The sequence below is a fragment of the Candoia aspera genome, chromosome 2, assembly GCF_035149785.1.
Source record: "Candoia aspera isolate rCanAsp1 chromosome 2, rCanAsp1.hap2, whole genome shotgun sequence".
Classification (NCBI taxonomy): Eukaryota; Metazoa; Chordata; class Lepidosauria; order Squamata; family Boidae; genus Candoia; species Candoia aspera.
This window is the reverse complement of record NC_086154.1, coordinates 59,145,702-59,163,184: the sequence shown is the minus strand read 5'-3', so window position 1 is coordinate 59,163,184 and position 17,483 is coordinate 59,145,702. Positions and strand designations below refer to the sequence as shown.

Genomic DNA, 17,483 nt, shown 5'->3' with positions numbered 1-17,483 from the left:
CAGAGATATGTCAGTATACCATCAGAAGATGAGACCCCCAGGTTGGAAGATGGTCAAAATGCTACTGGGGAGGAACAGAGGATGAGTTCAACTAGCCCCAGACGTGATGACGCAGCTAGCTCAAAGCCGAAAGGACGGCTAGCGGCCGACGGTGCTGGTGGTGAACGGCGAATCCGATGTTCTAAGGATCAAGACGCCATTGGAACCTGGAATGTAAGATCTATGAGCCAGGGCAAATTGGATGTGGTTATTGGTGAGATGTCAAGATTAAAGATAGACATTTTGGGCGTCAGTGAACTGAAATGGACTGGAATGGGCCACTTCACATCAAATGACCACCAGATCTACTACTGTGGACAAGAGGACCACAGAAGAAATAGAGTAGCCTTCATAATTAATAGTAAAGTGGCGAAAGCAGTGCTTGGATACAATCCAAAAAACGATAGAATGATCTCAATTCGAATTCAGCGCAAGCCATCTAACATCACAGTGATCCAAATATACGCCCCAACCACAGATGCTGAAGAAGCTGAAGTAGAGCAGTTCTATGAGGATCTGCAGCACCTACTGGACAACACACCTAAAAGAGATGTTATTTTCATCACAGGAGACTGGAATGCTAAGGTGGGCAGTCAGATGACACCTGGAATTACAGGTAAGCATGGCCTGGGAGAACAAAATGAAGCAGGACATAGGCTGATAGAATTTTGCCAAGACAACTCACTCTGCATAACAAACACCCTCTTCCAACAACCTAAGAGATGGCTTTATACATGGACTTCACCAGATGGACAACACCAAAATCAGATTGACTACATCCTTTGCAGCCAAAGGTGGTGGACATCTATACAGTCGGTAAAAACAAGACCTGGAGCTGACTGTAGTTCAGATCATGAACTTCTTCTTGCACAACTTAGGATCAGACTAAAGAGATTAGGGAAGACCCACATATCAGCTAGATATGAGCTCACTAATATTCCTAAGGAATATGCAGTGGAGGTGAAGAATTGATTTAAGGGACTGGACTTAGTAGATAGGGTCCCGGAAGAACTATGGACAGAAGTTTGCAACATTGTTCAGGAGGCGGCAACAAAATACATCCCAAAGAAAGAGAAAACCAAGAAGGCAAAATGGCTGTCTGCTGAGACACTAGAAGTAGCCCAAGAAAGAAGGAAAGCAAAAGGCAACAGTGATAGGGGGTGATATGCCCAATTAAATGCAAAATTCCAGAGGTTAGCCAGAAGAGATAAGGAATTATTTTTAAACAAGCAATGCGTGGAAGTGGAAGAAGACAATAGAATAGGAAGGACAAGAGACTGTTCCAGAATATTAGAAACATTGGAGGTAAATTCCAGGCCAAAATGGGTATGATCAGAAACAAAGATGGCAAGGACCTAACAGAAGAAGAAGAGATCAAGAAAAGGTGGCAAGAATATACAGAAGACCTGTATAGGAAGGATAACAATATCGGGGATAGCTTTGACGGTGTGGTCAGTGAGCTAGAGCCAGACATACTGAAGAGTGAGGTTGACTGGGCCTTAAGAAGCATTGCTAATAACAAGGCAGCAGGAGACGACGGCATCCCAGCTGAACTGTTCAACATCTTGCAAGATGATGCTGTCAAGGTAATGCATGCTATATGCCAGCAAATTTGGAAACACAAGAATGGCCATCAGACTGGAAAAAATCAACTTATATCCCCATACCAAAAAAGGGAAACACTAAAGAATGTTCAAACTATCGAACAGTGGCACTCATTTCACATGCCAGTAAGGTAATGCTCAAGATCCTGCAAGGTAGACTTCAGCAATTTATGGAGCGAGAATTGCCAGATGTACAAGCTGGGTTTAGAAAAGGCAGAGGAACTAGGGACCAAATTGCCAATCTCTGCTGGATAATGGAAAAAGCCAGGGAGTTTCAGAAAAACATCTATTTCTGTTTTATCGACTATTCTAAAGCCTTTGACTGTGTGGACCATAACAAATTGTGGCAAGTTCTTAGTGGTATGGGGATACCAAGTCATCTTGTATGCCTCTTGAGGAATCTGTTTAACGACCAAGTGGCAATGGTAAGAACAGACCACGGAACAACGGACTGGTTTAAGACTGGGAAAGGAGTACGGCAGGGCTGTATACTCTCACCCCACCTATTCAACTTGTATGCAGAACACATCATGCGACATGCTGGGCTTGAGGAATCCAAGGCTGGAGTTAAATCGCTGGAAGAAACATTAACAATCTCAGATATGCAGATTATACCACTTTGATGGCAGAAAGCGAAGAGGAACTGAGGAGCCTTATGATGAAGGTGAAAGAAGAAAGTGCAAAAGCTGCCTTGCAGCTAAACCTCAAAAAAACAACAAGAAGATTATGGCAACCAGCTTGATTGATAACTGGCAAATAGAGGGAGAAAATGTAGAAGCAGTGAAAGACTTTGTATTTCTAGGTGCGAAGATTACTGCAGATGCTGACTGCAGTCAGGAAATCAGAAGACGCTTAATCCTTGGGAGAAGAGCAATGACAAATCTCGATAAAATAGTTAAGAGCAGAGATATCACACTGACAACAAAGGTCCGCATAGTTAAAGCAATGGTGTTCTCCGTAGTAACATATGGCTGCGAGAGCTGGACCATAAGGAAGGCTGAGAGAAGGAAGATCAATGCTTTTGAACTGTGGTGTTGGAGGAAAATTCTGAGAGTGCCTTGGACTGCAAGGAGATCCAACCAGTCCATACTCCAGGAAATCAAGCCAGACTGCTCACTTGAGGGAATGATATTAAAGGCAAAACTGAAATACTTTGGCCACACAATGAGAAGACAGGACACCCTGGAGAAGGTGCTGATGCTGGGGAGAGTGGAGGGCAAAAGGAAGAGGGGCCAACCAAGGGCAAGGTGGATGGATGATATTCTAGAGGTGACAGACTCGTCCCTGGGGGAGCTGGGGGTGTTGACGACCGACAGGAAGCTCTGGCCTGGGCTGGTCCATGAAGTCACGAAGAGTCGGAAGCGACTAAACGAATGAACAACAACATTTTAAATAATGCCTCTATCAATAGAGACAAGTTATGGTCCAAACTGAGTCAGCTAAATCTTGCATTGCACATCTTGACCATAGGATATTAATTGTCTTTGCTTTAAATGGTTTACAATAAAACCTGTGGACAGCCATAAAACACTTTTTTTTTGCTGTGCATATTTTTTCTTTCATGAGCTCCTTTACTACAGACTTCTGTCATCTCCCCCAGCTTTTTAATTTTTGCCTTGGTATCTAATTTACTCTTTCACTTCCAAATTTCTCTTGTTTATCCTCTGTGTTTTAAACCTTTAATCCAGGAAAGGCCATCAACTGGTGCACAAGTTGGGGTTGTGCAAAGACCCTCTTGGCTATAGCTGCTATCTGCTCTTTAAGCTGGGGCTGTGATTTTAAGAGAATTCCCAGATGACAAGCCAGTTTAGATGATCTCGAAAGCCAAAGCCACTCCATCTTGCTGAGATTGAGCTTGCATCTGTTAATTTCCCATCCAGAACCTAAAAACCTCAAGCACATTTGTTTATCCTATGGTCAAGATGTGCAATGCAAGATTTAGCTGACTCAGTTTGGACCGTAACTTGTCTCTATTGATAGAGACGAAAGCGGAATGAAAATCAACAAAAGCAATAAGCAACTTCATTATGGCATGCTTTACATATTGATCGAATTATCCAAAACAATTATTGATTGGAGAATATCCAGCTCTAAATCCAGTCTGTTCCTCTGCAAGTACTGTATTGTTAATAATCCAGGTCTCTAATTTATTGGCTAAATATCTTGCATAAACTTTGCCATTAATATAAATCAGACTAATACTGTCGATCTATCGGTTTTTGGCAGATTTGGATCATCTTTTTAATAAATTGGAACCAGTATGCTTATGTCCCAACCCTGGGGAAATTGATTTGAAGTACTGATGTTGAAAATTTTAACCAGAATGGGCTTCTGTGAAACAGTGCTATCTTTTAATAAAACATTAGGGATGTAATTGTCTACTGGGGCTTTGCCCAAAAGTAAGGCTAAAATCAAACTTCTTTTGCTGAGACAAGGGGGCCAGGACACTTTGTCCTGAAATTCTAAGTTGAATGAGAAATTGAATGGATTAGAGTGAAGAGAACTTCTATATTACTGATGTGCGTTAAGCATTCTGACTTTTTTCTATACTCTTGGAAATTATTTAGGCATTACTAGAAATAAAACAATGTGTGTAATATCTGTTACAGTCTGATTACTACCTGTAACTTCACAGTGTCAAGTATCTGAATAAGGTTAAAGACAAGTTAAAGAGTCATACTTTTCTCAGGAAAAGCAGCAGAGGAATGTTGAAAACTTTATTTTATACTTAAATAAATCACAAACAATAATAACCAACATTATTTTCCTTTCTCATCTCTTAACTGAAGCATGTATTTAAGTCTCAAATCGTATTTCTGGTATAGCTATTTCCTGACAGCAGTAATGTGCTCTGTTCATTTTAATGTATAAGGCACTTTTCTAAAGTGCTGTTCCTGCTAGAAAAATTCTAAGGTAAAGCACTGGACTAGCACTCCAAAATGACGGGCAGTTATTGCCATCTTTTTTCATCACGAAATTCTAAACCAGAAGGAGGCAACCTGTGGCACTCCAGACATTCCTAAATACAGTCCCTAGTATTCCTAGGAAGTTATGGCCAGTTGTAAGGATTACTGCAAGCTGTAACTCAGCAATATGTAGAGTTTTACAACTTGTTATTCTAACATGTCAGGAGGGCAACATGATGGACACCATGTTGTCCTCCTGACATGGTTGAATTTTAATTTTCATCATGCTTCATCATTGACCCTCATCCTCAGGCTTTAAGTATTTGCCGTGAAAAAAAAGCTTTAAGCTACTAAACAAAAGACTTTGGCATACTTACCAAAAAGCAGTGCAGACAGATGGGAATAGGGCTTGCCAATACTCCTTTTGTTGTATTGGCTATCATTGGAGAGTCCTGTTTCTGGTCTTCAGAATTGTGGATAGATAATATGTAAGATTTCTCAGACCCACCTTTTTGGTGAAGAGCCTGCACTCTCTTATTCTGGAATGGGAGCTGAACCATTTGCCCAATCCTAAAAAGTGAACCAACAGCAGATGAAGTCAGCAGCCAGACAAATAAATTACCCTCAAAGCATCCAAAGGAGAATATGTGAATAAAGGATTACTTATGAAAAAGACTCTCAATTCCAGTATGAACCATAAAAGGCCACATTTAATATATAGCTAAGCTTTGTGAGAAAGTTTTGAAAGCTTAGGCTTAACACTTTTGAGGAACTGTTACTCTTTGGATTTTTTTATGCTCTTGTCCCTAGAACAGTGTTCAGAGTACCTCTGCTTGTCATCAGGTGCATCGAATACCCTGATTTAACATGGATTAAGAGTGCACTTGTAGGATAAGCAGAATAATCGTTGGAGCAGTAGGTAAGAGTTACAATAGGCATTCATTCTCTTGTTATTTTGAGCATTTTAAAAATATGTAGACGTGGGAACAGACTTTCTCCTCCCTGCTCCTGCTGTGAATCCTCAGAATTTATCCTGAAAATTTGAAGGACTTTCTGGAGAAGAGTTTTAGGGAAGAGAATGGGAGGTAAGCAAATCAACTCCTTTCTGCTTTTTACTGACAAAGCAGATCAGTCTGCAGAAATATTCCGTTAGACTTCATGATTTCCAATTCAGTTTTTTAGAACACTGACTAAACCTTTTTACAGCATCTGTATTAGAGAGTAAGCTCCATTGAATATAATAGAAGGAATTTCAGAAGGTAGGTAGGTAGGTAGATATTTGCACTGAGGGATACCATAAATGAAGTAGGTAAAATACTTTGTTAAGGATAGACAGAATGGTTTAGGGTAGCAGGTTGTTGAAATATCACAAAAGAGATGTATATTTGACTTAATGTGAGCAAGTATGTTCTGGACAGAGGAGGTAATAAATTCAACAGCAACAACAATAAGTCTGTGTTTGAAAACTGTACTATATTTAGATGTTTTTGAATCAGGCCATGCTCTTTCTGAAATCCATTCGATCTTCAATTTTTTAGATTCTTAGAAATGGGGGGAGGCATTCTTGATGCCAGAGTGTATCCAGTGAGGGTTGTGCCTCTAGAGTTTTCCCCTGTCCTGAAGATACATATCTGTTTTAGTTTTCTGAAATGTAGAAGTTGTGTTTAAGGCCCACAGGATAGAGAAGCAGAGATGTTTTTGTTTAATTTGTCTAAAAAATTCAATTGATATGTATTCTGATTTTTTAAAAAATATTTTCATGTAATACAATTTTCAGACTCTTCCTGAGTATTATGTCATTGGCACTGATAACTTAGTTACCTGAAAATGCTAGGATGATTTTTTTGTTGTTGTTCTTGCAGTATTTTGAAGACATGTGCCTCTTGTCAGAAGTGTATATGTGTCCCCTTCCCTTCCCTTCCTCTCCTAGATACACTTTGAGTGAAGTAGCAATATATGTTTTGTGATTCAGGAGATTCTGCTTCTCTCCCTTGTTTTTAATAACTACAAGAGATCAGAATTAATGAAGAAATTAAATTAAATTTTAGTGGATGTCTGCATGAAGATTGCAGTTCTAAATGTATTTGTTACATGAGTTAGTTGCTAAGTAATGCCTTCAGAAGTAACAGGCCAGCATAGTGCTATAAAAAACTGCCCTATATTGTTGGATCTATGGTCAGTCTAACTCACTGACCAATCTGAAGGACCCCAGCTCTCTTAATTGTTTAGAAAATTCTAGCAGTACACAGTTTATGCTTTCTGGAAGTCTTGGATTACAGCTCTTGTTATGCTAACTGGGACATATAGCACATAGGATCCTGCATAGAACGGTTAATTTGAAAAACTAGAGGTCTGAGGGATTGCCCTTGCGATAGTGGAGAACCTATGTAGCTCAGGATTGAATTGCTGGATGCTTAAGGTTCTCTGAGGTTTCTTTTCTTCTTGTAGATGTTTCATTAATAAACAAGGTAACAACATCAGTGCATGGGGGCATGAACTTAGTTGGCTGTTTATACAGTATATGGTAGCTTGTCCTACCAGTATTTTTTCTTCCTTGATTGATCCTGCTTATCTGTTGCTGATTCCTGCAGATGTGGTGCTGATTAATAGGTGGTGTGATGAGGAAGGATGTGCTTAGGGCTGTTTGCGCCTTGCCTTGACCTTTGGTTGCATCCTTGTCAAACTGCCTGTTAATGACTGATTTGTCAAAGTGGCAAGACTCTATGAGTTCTCTCGCATATTTGGATTGCTCTTGGAAGTACCTACAAATAAGGTATATCCTTGGCCTTGTAATGGCTAGTTTACATTAGCTATAGTTTACATATGGATTTCATGTGATATTTGAGTAGGATGGGCCAAGATAGCTATCAGCTGAATGTTCTGTAGAGAACATGTAGATAAGATAGGTAATACATTTTGGAAATAGTTTGGAGATGGTCTAAGGGCTTTTTTCATTTGTTTCTTTTCCTCTGCCCTATCAGATTTGCCAATTTCACAGGAAAGTAAGGTCTAATGAAAAAGAGGAAGAGGACCTTTATATACTTTTATGGACCCAAGGGGGTTCATCATATTACTTTCATCTTATGCATATTAGTGGTAGTCAGTTCTCAGTGTTTAAAGATTAATCTTACTTTTTCATACAATTTTGTTGTGCAGACCTCATAAAATACTGTATAGACATATTTGTTCATTCATTCAATTTAAGTGCCACCTAAAAGTGGCGTTAGCTTCTAGTTGTGATGACTTAAGAATGGGCCCAGACAGATTTCTAGATAACAGTTCTATAACTGGCTACTAGCCTTGATGACTGGGTGCTGCCTGCAGGCTTTGTGGCACTCTCCTGTTACATGCTAAGTGCATGGGGTGTAGCAGTTACTGAATATTGAAGAGTGTGCACTCTGATAGTGGCTGTTTGTGTAACAGTGTGGATGCTAAAAGGAGAGATGTCAGAGAAACACAGTAGAAACAGGCTTGTAGTTCTGAGGATCAGCTTGCATTCCTCTCGAGGTATTTCTTGAATCAAAACTATGTACAAGTATACTTAGGGAAGGGGTGTTTAAAAATGGGGCCACTTGGGGAAGAGGTGTGCCAACACAAATGCTGATTTTCTTCTATTTTATATTGGAAGTTAAGAGGGGGTGGATAGAAAGAAGAAATAAATCTAATTTGGTTTTCATAATTAGATTGAGGCAGACTTCCCTAGGGAGCTCATCTATTTTCTTCTTGTAAATCTGACCAATAGTGAAGAAAAAGGTTTCCTTCTGATCACTAAAAGACAGTGTTTTCTCTTATTTTACTTTAAAGTATATTCTAATTTGCAATTTTCTACACTTCTGGTGTGATTTTTTAATGTGTGTACATTCTACACTCTCTCTCTCTCTGCCGCAGAGTTTAAATCTGAAGCGTTTTAATTCTGTCCTTTCAAATCAATATGCTTTTGGTCATTCTCTTCCTAGCCTTGAGATTGAAATACATCTACTCAGTGTTTACACAGTAGTTCGATCTGGCCTGCTAGTTCCTGCCTCATCAGCTTCAGTCTTTACAAGTCTGCAGTGCTGTTGATGTGTTTGTAGTACACACAATTCTATCATACCATGATTTCTTTTTAAATTGATTGGTTTAACCATGCTTGAAAAGCTTTTATTTAAATTTAAGTGATATCATATGGTTACTTTCATAGTAATTAAGATGGTGCTTACATGGCACCAGTTATTAAAAAAGTAGTTGTGTACTAGTATCCATTCTTAAGAGCCATATTAAGATTTTCTCATTTAAGTGAATATGAGACAGTGTTTTAGTAGCTAAGGGCCATGCAAAATGAAGGCTGCATGCAGTACCAAAGTGATCAGAACTGGATTGTTTTTGGAAGGTGGTAACAATAAAAGTAGCTGTGACAAATCTAGGTGGGTAGAAGGAGGTAGAAATATTCATGTACTTTCCCTAGAGAAAACATTATTTGATACTATTTGGACACTTTGCTGCCAGATTTCAGTAGCAAACTACATTACTGTAATCCATCAGTAAATAAGGAAAATGCTCATGGGGATATATTTTTATACACCACCCATCTCACTATGCAAGTTTCTATGATTTGAAAGGACTTAGAGAACCTCAAGGAAGATACAAAAATGGATGGTGCCATCATGTCAAGAGCTTCTCCCACATGCCTGACCAGAAGGAGTGGTGTTTGACTCAAACCATTACACCAGCCTTTCCCAACTTTGTGTGCTTCCAAAGTCTTAGCTTAACTCATGTAATTCTGCAGGAAGGATTACAGGCAGCATCCGGCAGAAACCAGATTATGTAAAACAGGTCTATACTATCCTGATTCATCCACAGAGAAGTGCAGTATTTTAATCATCTTAGTAAGGAGTTTAGGGAAATCTCTATAGGAGAAGTATATGAGGTTGTTTATAAGGAGGTCCTCTTCTTCTAAACAGCAGAGGTCAAAGATGCTGTTCCTATCCCTGGGAATGGAAATAAATTGGCTTCTCTGCAAGTGAAATAGAAGTTGGTTCTTTTTGTTACCTGGCAGCCTTATGATGGATGAAACTCAAGCTCACTGTACTGCCATCATTGCAGAAAACAGAGTGACAGTGAGAGACAAAGAGGGAAGACATTCTGAATACTGAGAAGGCTATTTCAGAAATGGCTGCTTTGAATGGTTATGAGCTGGGATTTAGAAAGATAGTGTTATTTCTTTTGTCTGCTGAGACCTGGTCAACATTTCCTGTAGTTTTGTTTTGTTTATTTCTCATTTCTTTTTCACATGCCTCTCCTACTAATACAAAACTGTGCACAGCCTTCCCTGGATGTTTTGGAGAATTTGTTTCACATGCCCTCTGGCTAGAAGCAGCAAGCATATTGTATAGCATATTCGTTGAGCCATGATCAGCAGAGGCTATTTGGGGACATTACCAGAAGTCTGCCACACTCTGCTATTGACATTTATTTAAGAGAAACTAATCCTCCTTCCCACCCCTTTGTTTTTTCACAAAGAAACTCATCCCAACAACTCTGTACATTTTGTGCAAATCATAATGCATACAGAGCCATACAGCTGCTGGTGGGCAGGGTGTGGGTGTTCATTAAACAGCCAGCTGTTAAGTCCATTCCCTGCACAACTCATTGCAGCCTACCTTCTTTGATTTTCTGTGGCTCAGGATTTTTTCTAATTCTCATTTTTGCCATCCAACCCCCTCTCCCTATTTAGCTGACACCAGGATTCTTTAGAAATGGCACTGCTCATCAAACATATTAGATTTCAAAGAAGTCAGGAATGCCCTTAAAATCAAGATGCTGGGTCTAGAGATACAGGTAAAGGAAAGGCAGGATACAACAGACTTTTTCTTTCACATACATGCTTATTTATTTATTTAATAGATTTATATGGCTGCTCATCTTGCAAACGTGACTCTGGGCAGCTAACAATTTAAAAACAATATACACCAAATGCTAATGGAAGACAAAGACAAACCTCCTTTGGGAACTGTGGAAACTAGCAGCCAACCCATCTGGGCTCATCTAACCTCCCAGCCTCCAACCTGTGAAAATAGCCAGGTCTTAAGGGCTTTTCAAACAGGGTCTTTATACTCAGTTATGGAAACAACTTCTTTTATCTGTCTTTTCAGAATTAATATCTCAGAGAAGCTTTGACCAAGAAATAGCTCGTATGAGTTTTTTCTTCATGCTGAAAGCAGGGACTGCAGCTTGGGCAGGTTCCTGCTAGGAGCACTAGCTGGAATTTCCTTGGATCAGCACTGCTAAATGCATTAAGAATGGGCATCAGAGTATTCTGTTTTCCAGGGTTGCCCAAAAAATAAATGAAAAATGAAATGAAATGAAGACTTGATTACTGGCATGAACATGTTTTAAAAGCTGAAGCATAAAGCAAAATATTAAGGTTTATGTCTCCAGCTAGTAGAGAAAATATCTTTGAAAATATAAATGTTTCCAATCTTTGCTGACAGTTATTTGTGTTTGTAGAGGTCATTCTGTCTCAAAAATTTAGGGTGGCTTATTACTTGAAAACAAAATCAACATTAAAAGTAAACCAAGTAAAAAATACACATCAAACAATGCTGAGTATTGGAAGTACTTTATTCATTTATGACATGAATTTATATGGCTGCCCATCTTAATCAAATAACTCAGGGTAGCTAGCAAGCATAAACACAGAAACATATGATAAAAACACTTAAAAAAACTATAGATACCAGGTTAAAAAATGTACTCAGTAGCACAGGGTAGAAACACAAACATCCTGGCCATAAAGCCTGAGGGAAGAGCCAGGTTTTTAAGGCCTTCCAGAATGTCAACAGGATTGTGGCCATCCAAACATCAGACACGGCAACAGAGGAAGCTTGCTTCTAGGTTCTGTAAGGTGGCTCTGTCTTCACAGAAGGTGCCTGGCCCTTTCCTACCCTGCTGGATCTGGTGGAATGAGCAGAAGCCATCAAAGACAGGTGGTTCATCAAGTATCTTAACCCTGTGCTATGTAGGTGATAAACCAGGACCTTGAATTGCATCTGGAGTTCTACTGGAAGCCAGTGCACCTCAGGTATCAGTGATGTTATCAGCATACTGAAGATACAACCCCATGTTAATAGGTGACCTGACCATGCAGCTTCATGTAGATTTTAAATAGGAGTGGAGAGAGAAGCCCTGAGGCACCTTGCAGATCAGGGCCCCAGGGCTAGATCTCTCCTCCCCTATCAATACTGAATGGAACTGGCCTCAGAAGAGAGGAGGAGAATTATTGAAGAACAGTGCCCCCCATTTCCAATCCCCTAAGCCAGTTCAGAAGGATACCATGATAGATGGCATCAGGAGCTATCAAGAGATCAAGGAGGCTCATGATGGAGAAACCACCCCCGTCCCTGGCCTGCCAGACGTCTTCTGCAAGCATGACCAATGCTGTCTTAGTGCTGTACCTGGCCTGAAACCAGACTAAAAAGGGTCCAGATAATCTGTTTTCTTTAGAGCCTTTTGGAGCTATAAATCACCTTCTCCTCAACCTCTCCTAAAAAGGGAAGGTTGGGTTCAGTGATGGCTTCTTGAGGACAGAGCAAACCACTGCATCCTTCAAAGTAAGTGGCACTGTCCCCTCCTACAGAGAGGCATTCACCATCACTTGGATTCTACAACATGTCTCCTGGGAGGCCTTAATTAACTAGGGGAGCCATAGATCTAAAACACAGGTGGCAGGACTCAAAGTCCAAGGTGCCTGTCCACTTCCTTAGAACCATCAGGCTCAAACTCTTCCCCAGATAATTGAGCAAGACCATGCCTCAGTCAATTCCATAGGACCTGCCCAGCCAGTTTCCAACTCTAAGCAAATCCAAGCAATTTCTTTCTGATAAATGCCAAGACTAATCCTCACAATGACCTGGAAGAGGCTCTCCTGGTTCCTTCCTACTCAAGAGGGACTGAGTCACCTCAGACAGGACTTCTGGCTGGCTATCTGTGGATGTGATCAGAATGGAGAAATAAATATGTTTTACTGCTCTTATCACCACAAGGTAATCCGTAATAAAGATTCTCATCTGTGCCCATTCAGATTCTCTCTTCATTCTTCCTCTGTACAAATAAATGTTATCAAATATCTTCCAAAAATCAGCCAGAATTAATCTTCATTTTTAGTAGTGTATCTTTTCTCTGTTTGATTTCATAACAGTATTTAACAGATAATTATTCCTTAATTCACCAATCCTGGTCTTGGCATTTTCCAGATGCATGGACCAAGTTCAAAGGTTCTCAAAATGACCATACTGACTAGGAATTTGGGCACTTTTATTCCCCACAATTGGAAGATGAAGGAAGGTTGAGGAAGTTTGCTGTAATTTGTATTTCAGAAACTAGTAAGAGATTAGACAGAGCCTGTGTAAAATCACAACCTTTGATGATGTAGATTGTCCATATGGTGGCTGGGTTTTTTTTTTTCCACTTATGTGTACATAAAATTAAGAGGAGCACTGCAACAATAGTTTTGGGATGGTGATGGGAATAGGAAGCAAGCAGGGAGCAGAAGGAATGGGCAGTATACCATGTGGCATAAACATGGATGAGGAGAGCTGGATGGTAATGGCAGTAGACCATTTGTCATCTATGTCTATGAACAGTATGTGAGGTTCACTTGTCACTCCGTGGGGTGGGACTTGCTGGAAAAGTCTGGAAAAGCTTCCTTTTTGGGACTGTAATAAAAACCAAGGCTGTCATGTGAAGGTACCCAAAGGACTTTGAGATGAAAGTGCTGAAAATACAACTGACTGCATTAGGCTCAAGGAACTGCCTAGTTGCAAAATGTCTCTTTCAGAAAGATCTCACATACATTAATGGAATGCTTGCCTTTCAGGGAGGAGTCAGGAGACTCTGGTATTATTTTCCATTCATGGATAGAAAAATAGTCTCTGTTATGATTGTATTGCAATAGAAAATAAATTAAAATGTTTAAATTATTAAAATAATTACCCCCCCATGTAATCAGTGCTATGACAGTATTAGTAGATTAACTAACTTAAATAATTGAAGTTTTATTACCTGGATTAATCCATGCTTTACTTATACAAATTTATAAACTTGATTATCACCTTTTAGTGAATAAAGAATAACACAGTCCTTCTGGCTGTCTCTCTCCCAAGGATTGTGGAGTGCTGGCACTGCTGATGTTACTTAGTTGGGTAATGAAACGTCTGCAAGCAAACAACCAAGCTCAGAGAGCACCAAGGACTTCACAGTTCAACTCTGAGCTACATATAATCTCTTGTCCCGAGGGGTGTGTTCATGTGTTTGTGTGTGTGTGTGTGTGCGTGCGTCTTTCTTTCTTTCTGGACTTGGTGGTCTTTCTCTGCCATTTAACTTTTGCCCTTTTCCAAAAGCAGCTGAGCTTAAAGTAATGCAGCTTATAGATAAACCAGGAAGACAAAACGTGGAAACTTGAATGAATGACATCTTTCTCATGGTAATTTGGAAATGGGATCTTTCTCAGATTTTTTTTAAACTTCCTACTATGTGTCATACGGTATTTCTGAAATGAATCTCACAGCATTTGGAATGGTACTTAAAGTAGGGGCTATAGAATTTAGCACAGTGAAATATGGATCAGTTCCTGGAAGGAGTTCATTGATCTGCTAAGCACTCTCAGTGTTTTGCAGTTGTTAACTGCTTTATCTCAGAACTTTAAAGCCCTTTCCCATTTTCACAAGATGCTGAGCCATTTATAAATTTGATCTCATGATGTCTAAAAATGATAAAGGACATTAGATTGGCTGCATATATCACAGCATTCATGTTAAAGTTGGGAACATCACCCTGAAATACCAAGAAACTGCAACCTGGCAATTCCTAATCTTGAAATAGTGCCCAGGGATGTATTCATTAGTTGTAACACAATGGTAGAGAAAAATAGATCTTCAATGCTGTGTGCCTTATCTATTTTAGGAGCGGAAACTATGTGCCCATCCTAGATTGGAGATCTACAAAGGAGATAAAATCTATTTTATATGCCCCCTTGCACGTCAAGGGGACTTCTACGTGCCTGAAATGAAAGAGTTGGAGAAGAAAAACAGAGCAGCAGCAGCAGCAATAGAAACTGATGATGATCAAACAGATATTACAGGTACCTGTGAATATAAATTGTATGCTGCTTTGAAGTACCAAAGGAAATCTCCTTCACTGTTGCTAATAACATAACGTACATTTTGAGAATATGAACAATTAATTTTTTATATATGTAAGGATCTGCTTTATAGCGACATAGGTTCATCTAAGCTAGCATCTTTATTTTAACTGGAAGTAGGTCTATGGAATCTTGGACAGAGGTCCTTCCTATGATTTTTACCCTTTCAATAAGTGATTCAAGAAAAGGACCTTCTACGTTTCTTACATCATGAACAACTCCAATAATGTTTTATACTGAGATAATGGCATTTACCTTTTCCAAAGTATATGCGTAGTATATAATCTAGAACCAGGCGCAAGTTCCTTCCTTTTTTGGGGTGGAGGCGAGGCATTGTGCAATGCAGGATAGTATAACAGGTAAGGATTTTTGATTATCATGACAAGAATGTGAATCAGATTTCTTACTTGCATAAAATCCCTACTCACAATCCAATTATCCCTAATAAATGTCAGAAATGATATACAAATTTATACATTGTTGCCCTATATATTATTTACTTCATGCACGCTTTCTCTAAACAAAGTTTCCAGAATCTTGTAATAGCGTGTACCTAAGTCAGCAGAATCTTTCCCCATTTTGGCTATTCTGCTTACTGCAGTTCAAACCTTTGCACTATTGAAGTGCAATAGCTGAATCACCTTGGTGTCTACTTTTAAACTGTAAATTGAATTGAGTGAATCCTAAAGACCTAAAGGACATTTCTTTTGCCAATACTAATTTCTTCCTCCTTATTTTGATGGGAGCTGTTCCTGTTTCTCATCCTCATGGATTGCCTTAATAACAAAGAACACTCACAACGTGTTATGCTGCCACAACAATTGTGGGATAAAAGTGAGCAAGCCATGCTTATTATGCCAGCAGAAATAAAGGGAGGTAGAGTTGCTTAATTCTCACTGTGTTCCGAGGATAACATTGCCATTCTTCAGACAATGCAAGCTGTTGATGTATTTTGTACTACAGGTCAGTGAATCTCTCTCTCTCTTTCTCTTTAAACATGCTCAGTTGATTCAGTCCTTTGTCCCAAAGCCCCATAGATAAGCAGTGAAATTTATGCTCTGAACACAGAAGGTCCAGACTTAATTCTTAGTGTACCAGGAATATCTAGAAAGGAGTTTTGTTTGAAACCTTGGTGAGCTGCTGCCAGTCAGCATAAACTAGGTTAATTAAACCCATAATCTTTCTCATCATAAGTCAGTTTCTTGGGTTCTCTCTCCTTAATACCATTGTTTCTGCCATTGCTTTTCTTTTCCCTTTAGCTCTTGGGCAAAGCAAATTATCTGTTGAAATGGTCAAAATATTAACTTTCCTCTGTCCTCTGATGCTATGTATGATGTGTAATATTTATACAGAAACAATCACTGGACTCTTGACTGTCTGACAAAGCACCTAGCTATGCTTAAATCTGCAACTTTTCTTAGATAAACACAACTTTAGTTGTTTGAACTTCATTGCCTCTTTGACCTCTAGTTTCTGGTCTTACTTGAATTTTAATATATTTAAAAGGGACGTGGTGGCGCTGCGGGTTAAACCGCTGAGCTGTCGATCGGAAGGTCGGCGGTTCGAAACCGCGCGGCGGGGTGAGCTCCCGTTGCTCGTCCCAGCTTCTGCACACCAAGCAGTTCGAAAACATGCAAATGTGAGTAGATTAATTGGTACCGCTTCGGCGGGAAGGTAACGGCGTTCCGTGAGTCATGCTGGCCACATGACCCGGAAGTGTCCTATGGACAACGCCGGCTCCAAGGCTTTGAAACGGAGATGAGCACTGCCCCCTAGAGTCGGACACGACTGGACTTTACGTCAAGGGAAACCTTTACCTTTACTTAAAAGGTTCCAGCCAACATGGCAACATGCTGAAATTATGACTTAGATCACTCTTGAGCTTTATCTTTGAATTCTTGATTGCCTAATTGGTAAGCAAAAGACATTTTTTGTCTAAATTACTGGCCAAAGGTCTTTTGCATTTGATTTATCATAGTTCTGAAAATGAGATGACAAAGAAAATGAAGGGAGAATAGTCTGTTGATCTGGCAGCAAAGCAGAAAGACTCTGCTGTGTCCATCTCAGATCTACAGAAAATGAAAAAGAAAACCAAGCTAAGCTTCTCACCTCTTTAAAAACACTTTCATTTGATGTACAAATTTTAGAATGATTGTATTTATGCAGATAAAAATCTCACTGGAGAATCTGCATCAGAAATTTGAGAATTAAATCAGAGGTTTATATGTTTTAATTAAAAAAATAGCAGAGCTGAAAATGTGAATCAGTCCTGTGATTAATTCACATGAAACAAGAATTACTCCACTTAAAAATCTGATAAACAACTTGCAATAGACATGACCACTGTTTTTGAAAATTTTAAAAGAAGAGTGATCTGCCTGTAGAGTTTTTACCACAGATGTAATTTATATTTTCTAAATATTCCTTACAGTGCTAAGCAAGTATAGCAGCTTTCATAGAAAAAGGTGTGAGATCTTATCACTGCCTAAGAGTACACGCTCGTAACTGAAGCTGGCTATTTTATGAGTTTCTGGTTCTATTTGGGTCAAAAGGCTAGTCTTATTGTTGCAAGAAATCTAAGAGTTACAGCAAGGGATTAAATTCTGCAGTTGTTATGACAAATCAGAATCCTTTAATTGAACTGAAATCCTTGGAAAGCAAGGATGATATTGAGTTTTCCAGCTCTTCCTCCACAGAGAGTGCACAAGTGGACTAAAGTCCATTTGGCAGCAGAACAAAAAGGAATCAAATTCTTGT

The 17,483-nt window shown here is 39.4% G+C and overlaps 1 protein-coding gene across 1 annotated transcript in view; it reads left to right on the top strand.

Annotated features, from left to right (window-relative positions):
* The window catches only part of TEX264 (testis expressed 264, ER-phagy receptor), a 184,932-nt gene that overhangs the window by 127,051 nt on the left and 40,398 nt on the right, over positions 1 to 17,483 (top strand). Inside the window, exon 6 of the mRNA XM_063291934.1 lies at positions 14,489 to 14,666. Within this exon, the coding sequence (XP_063148004.1) occupies positions 14,489 to 14,666 (178 nt within the window). The remainder of the gene's footprint in view (positions 1 to 14,488; positions 14,667 to 17,483) is intronic.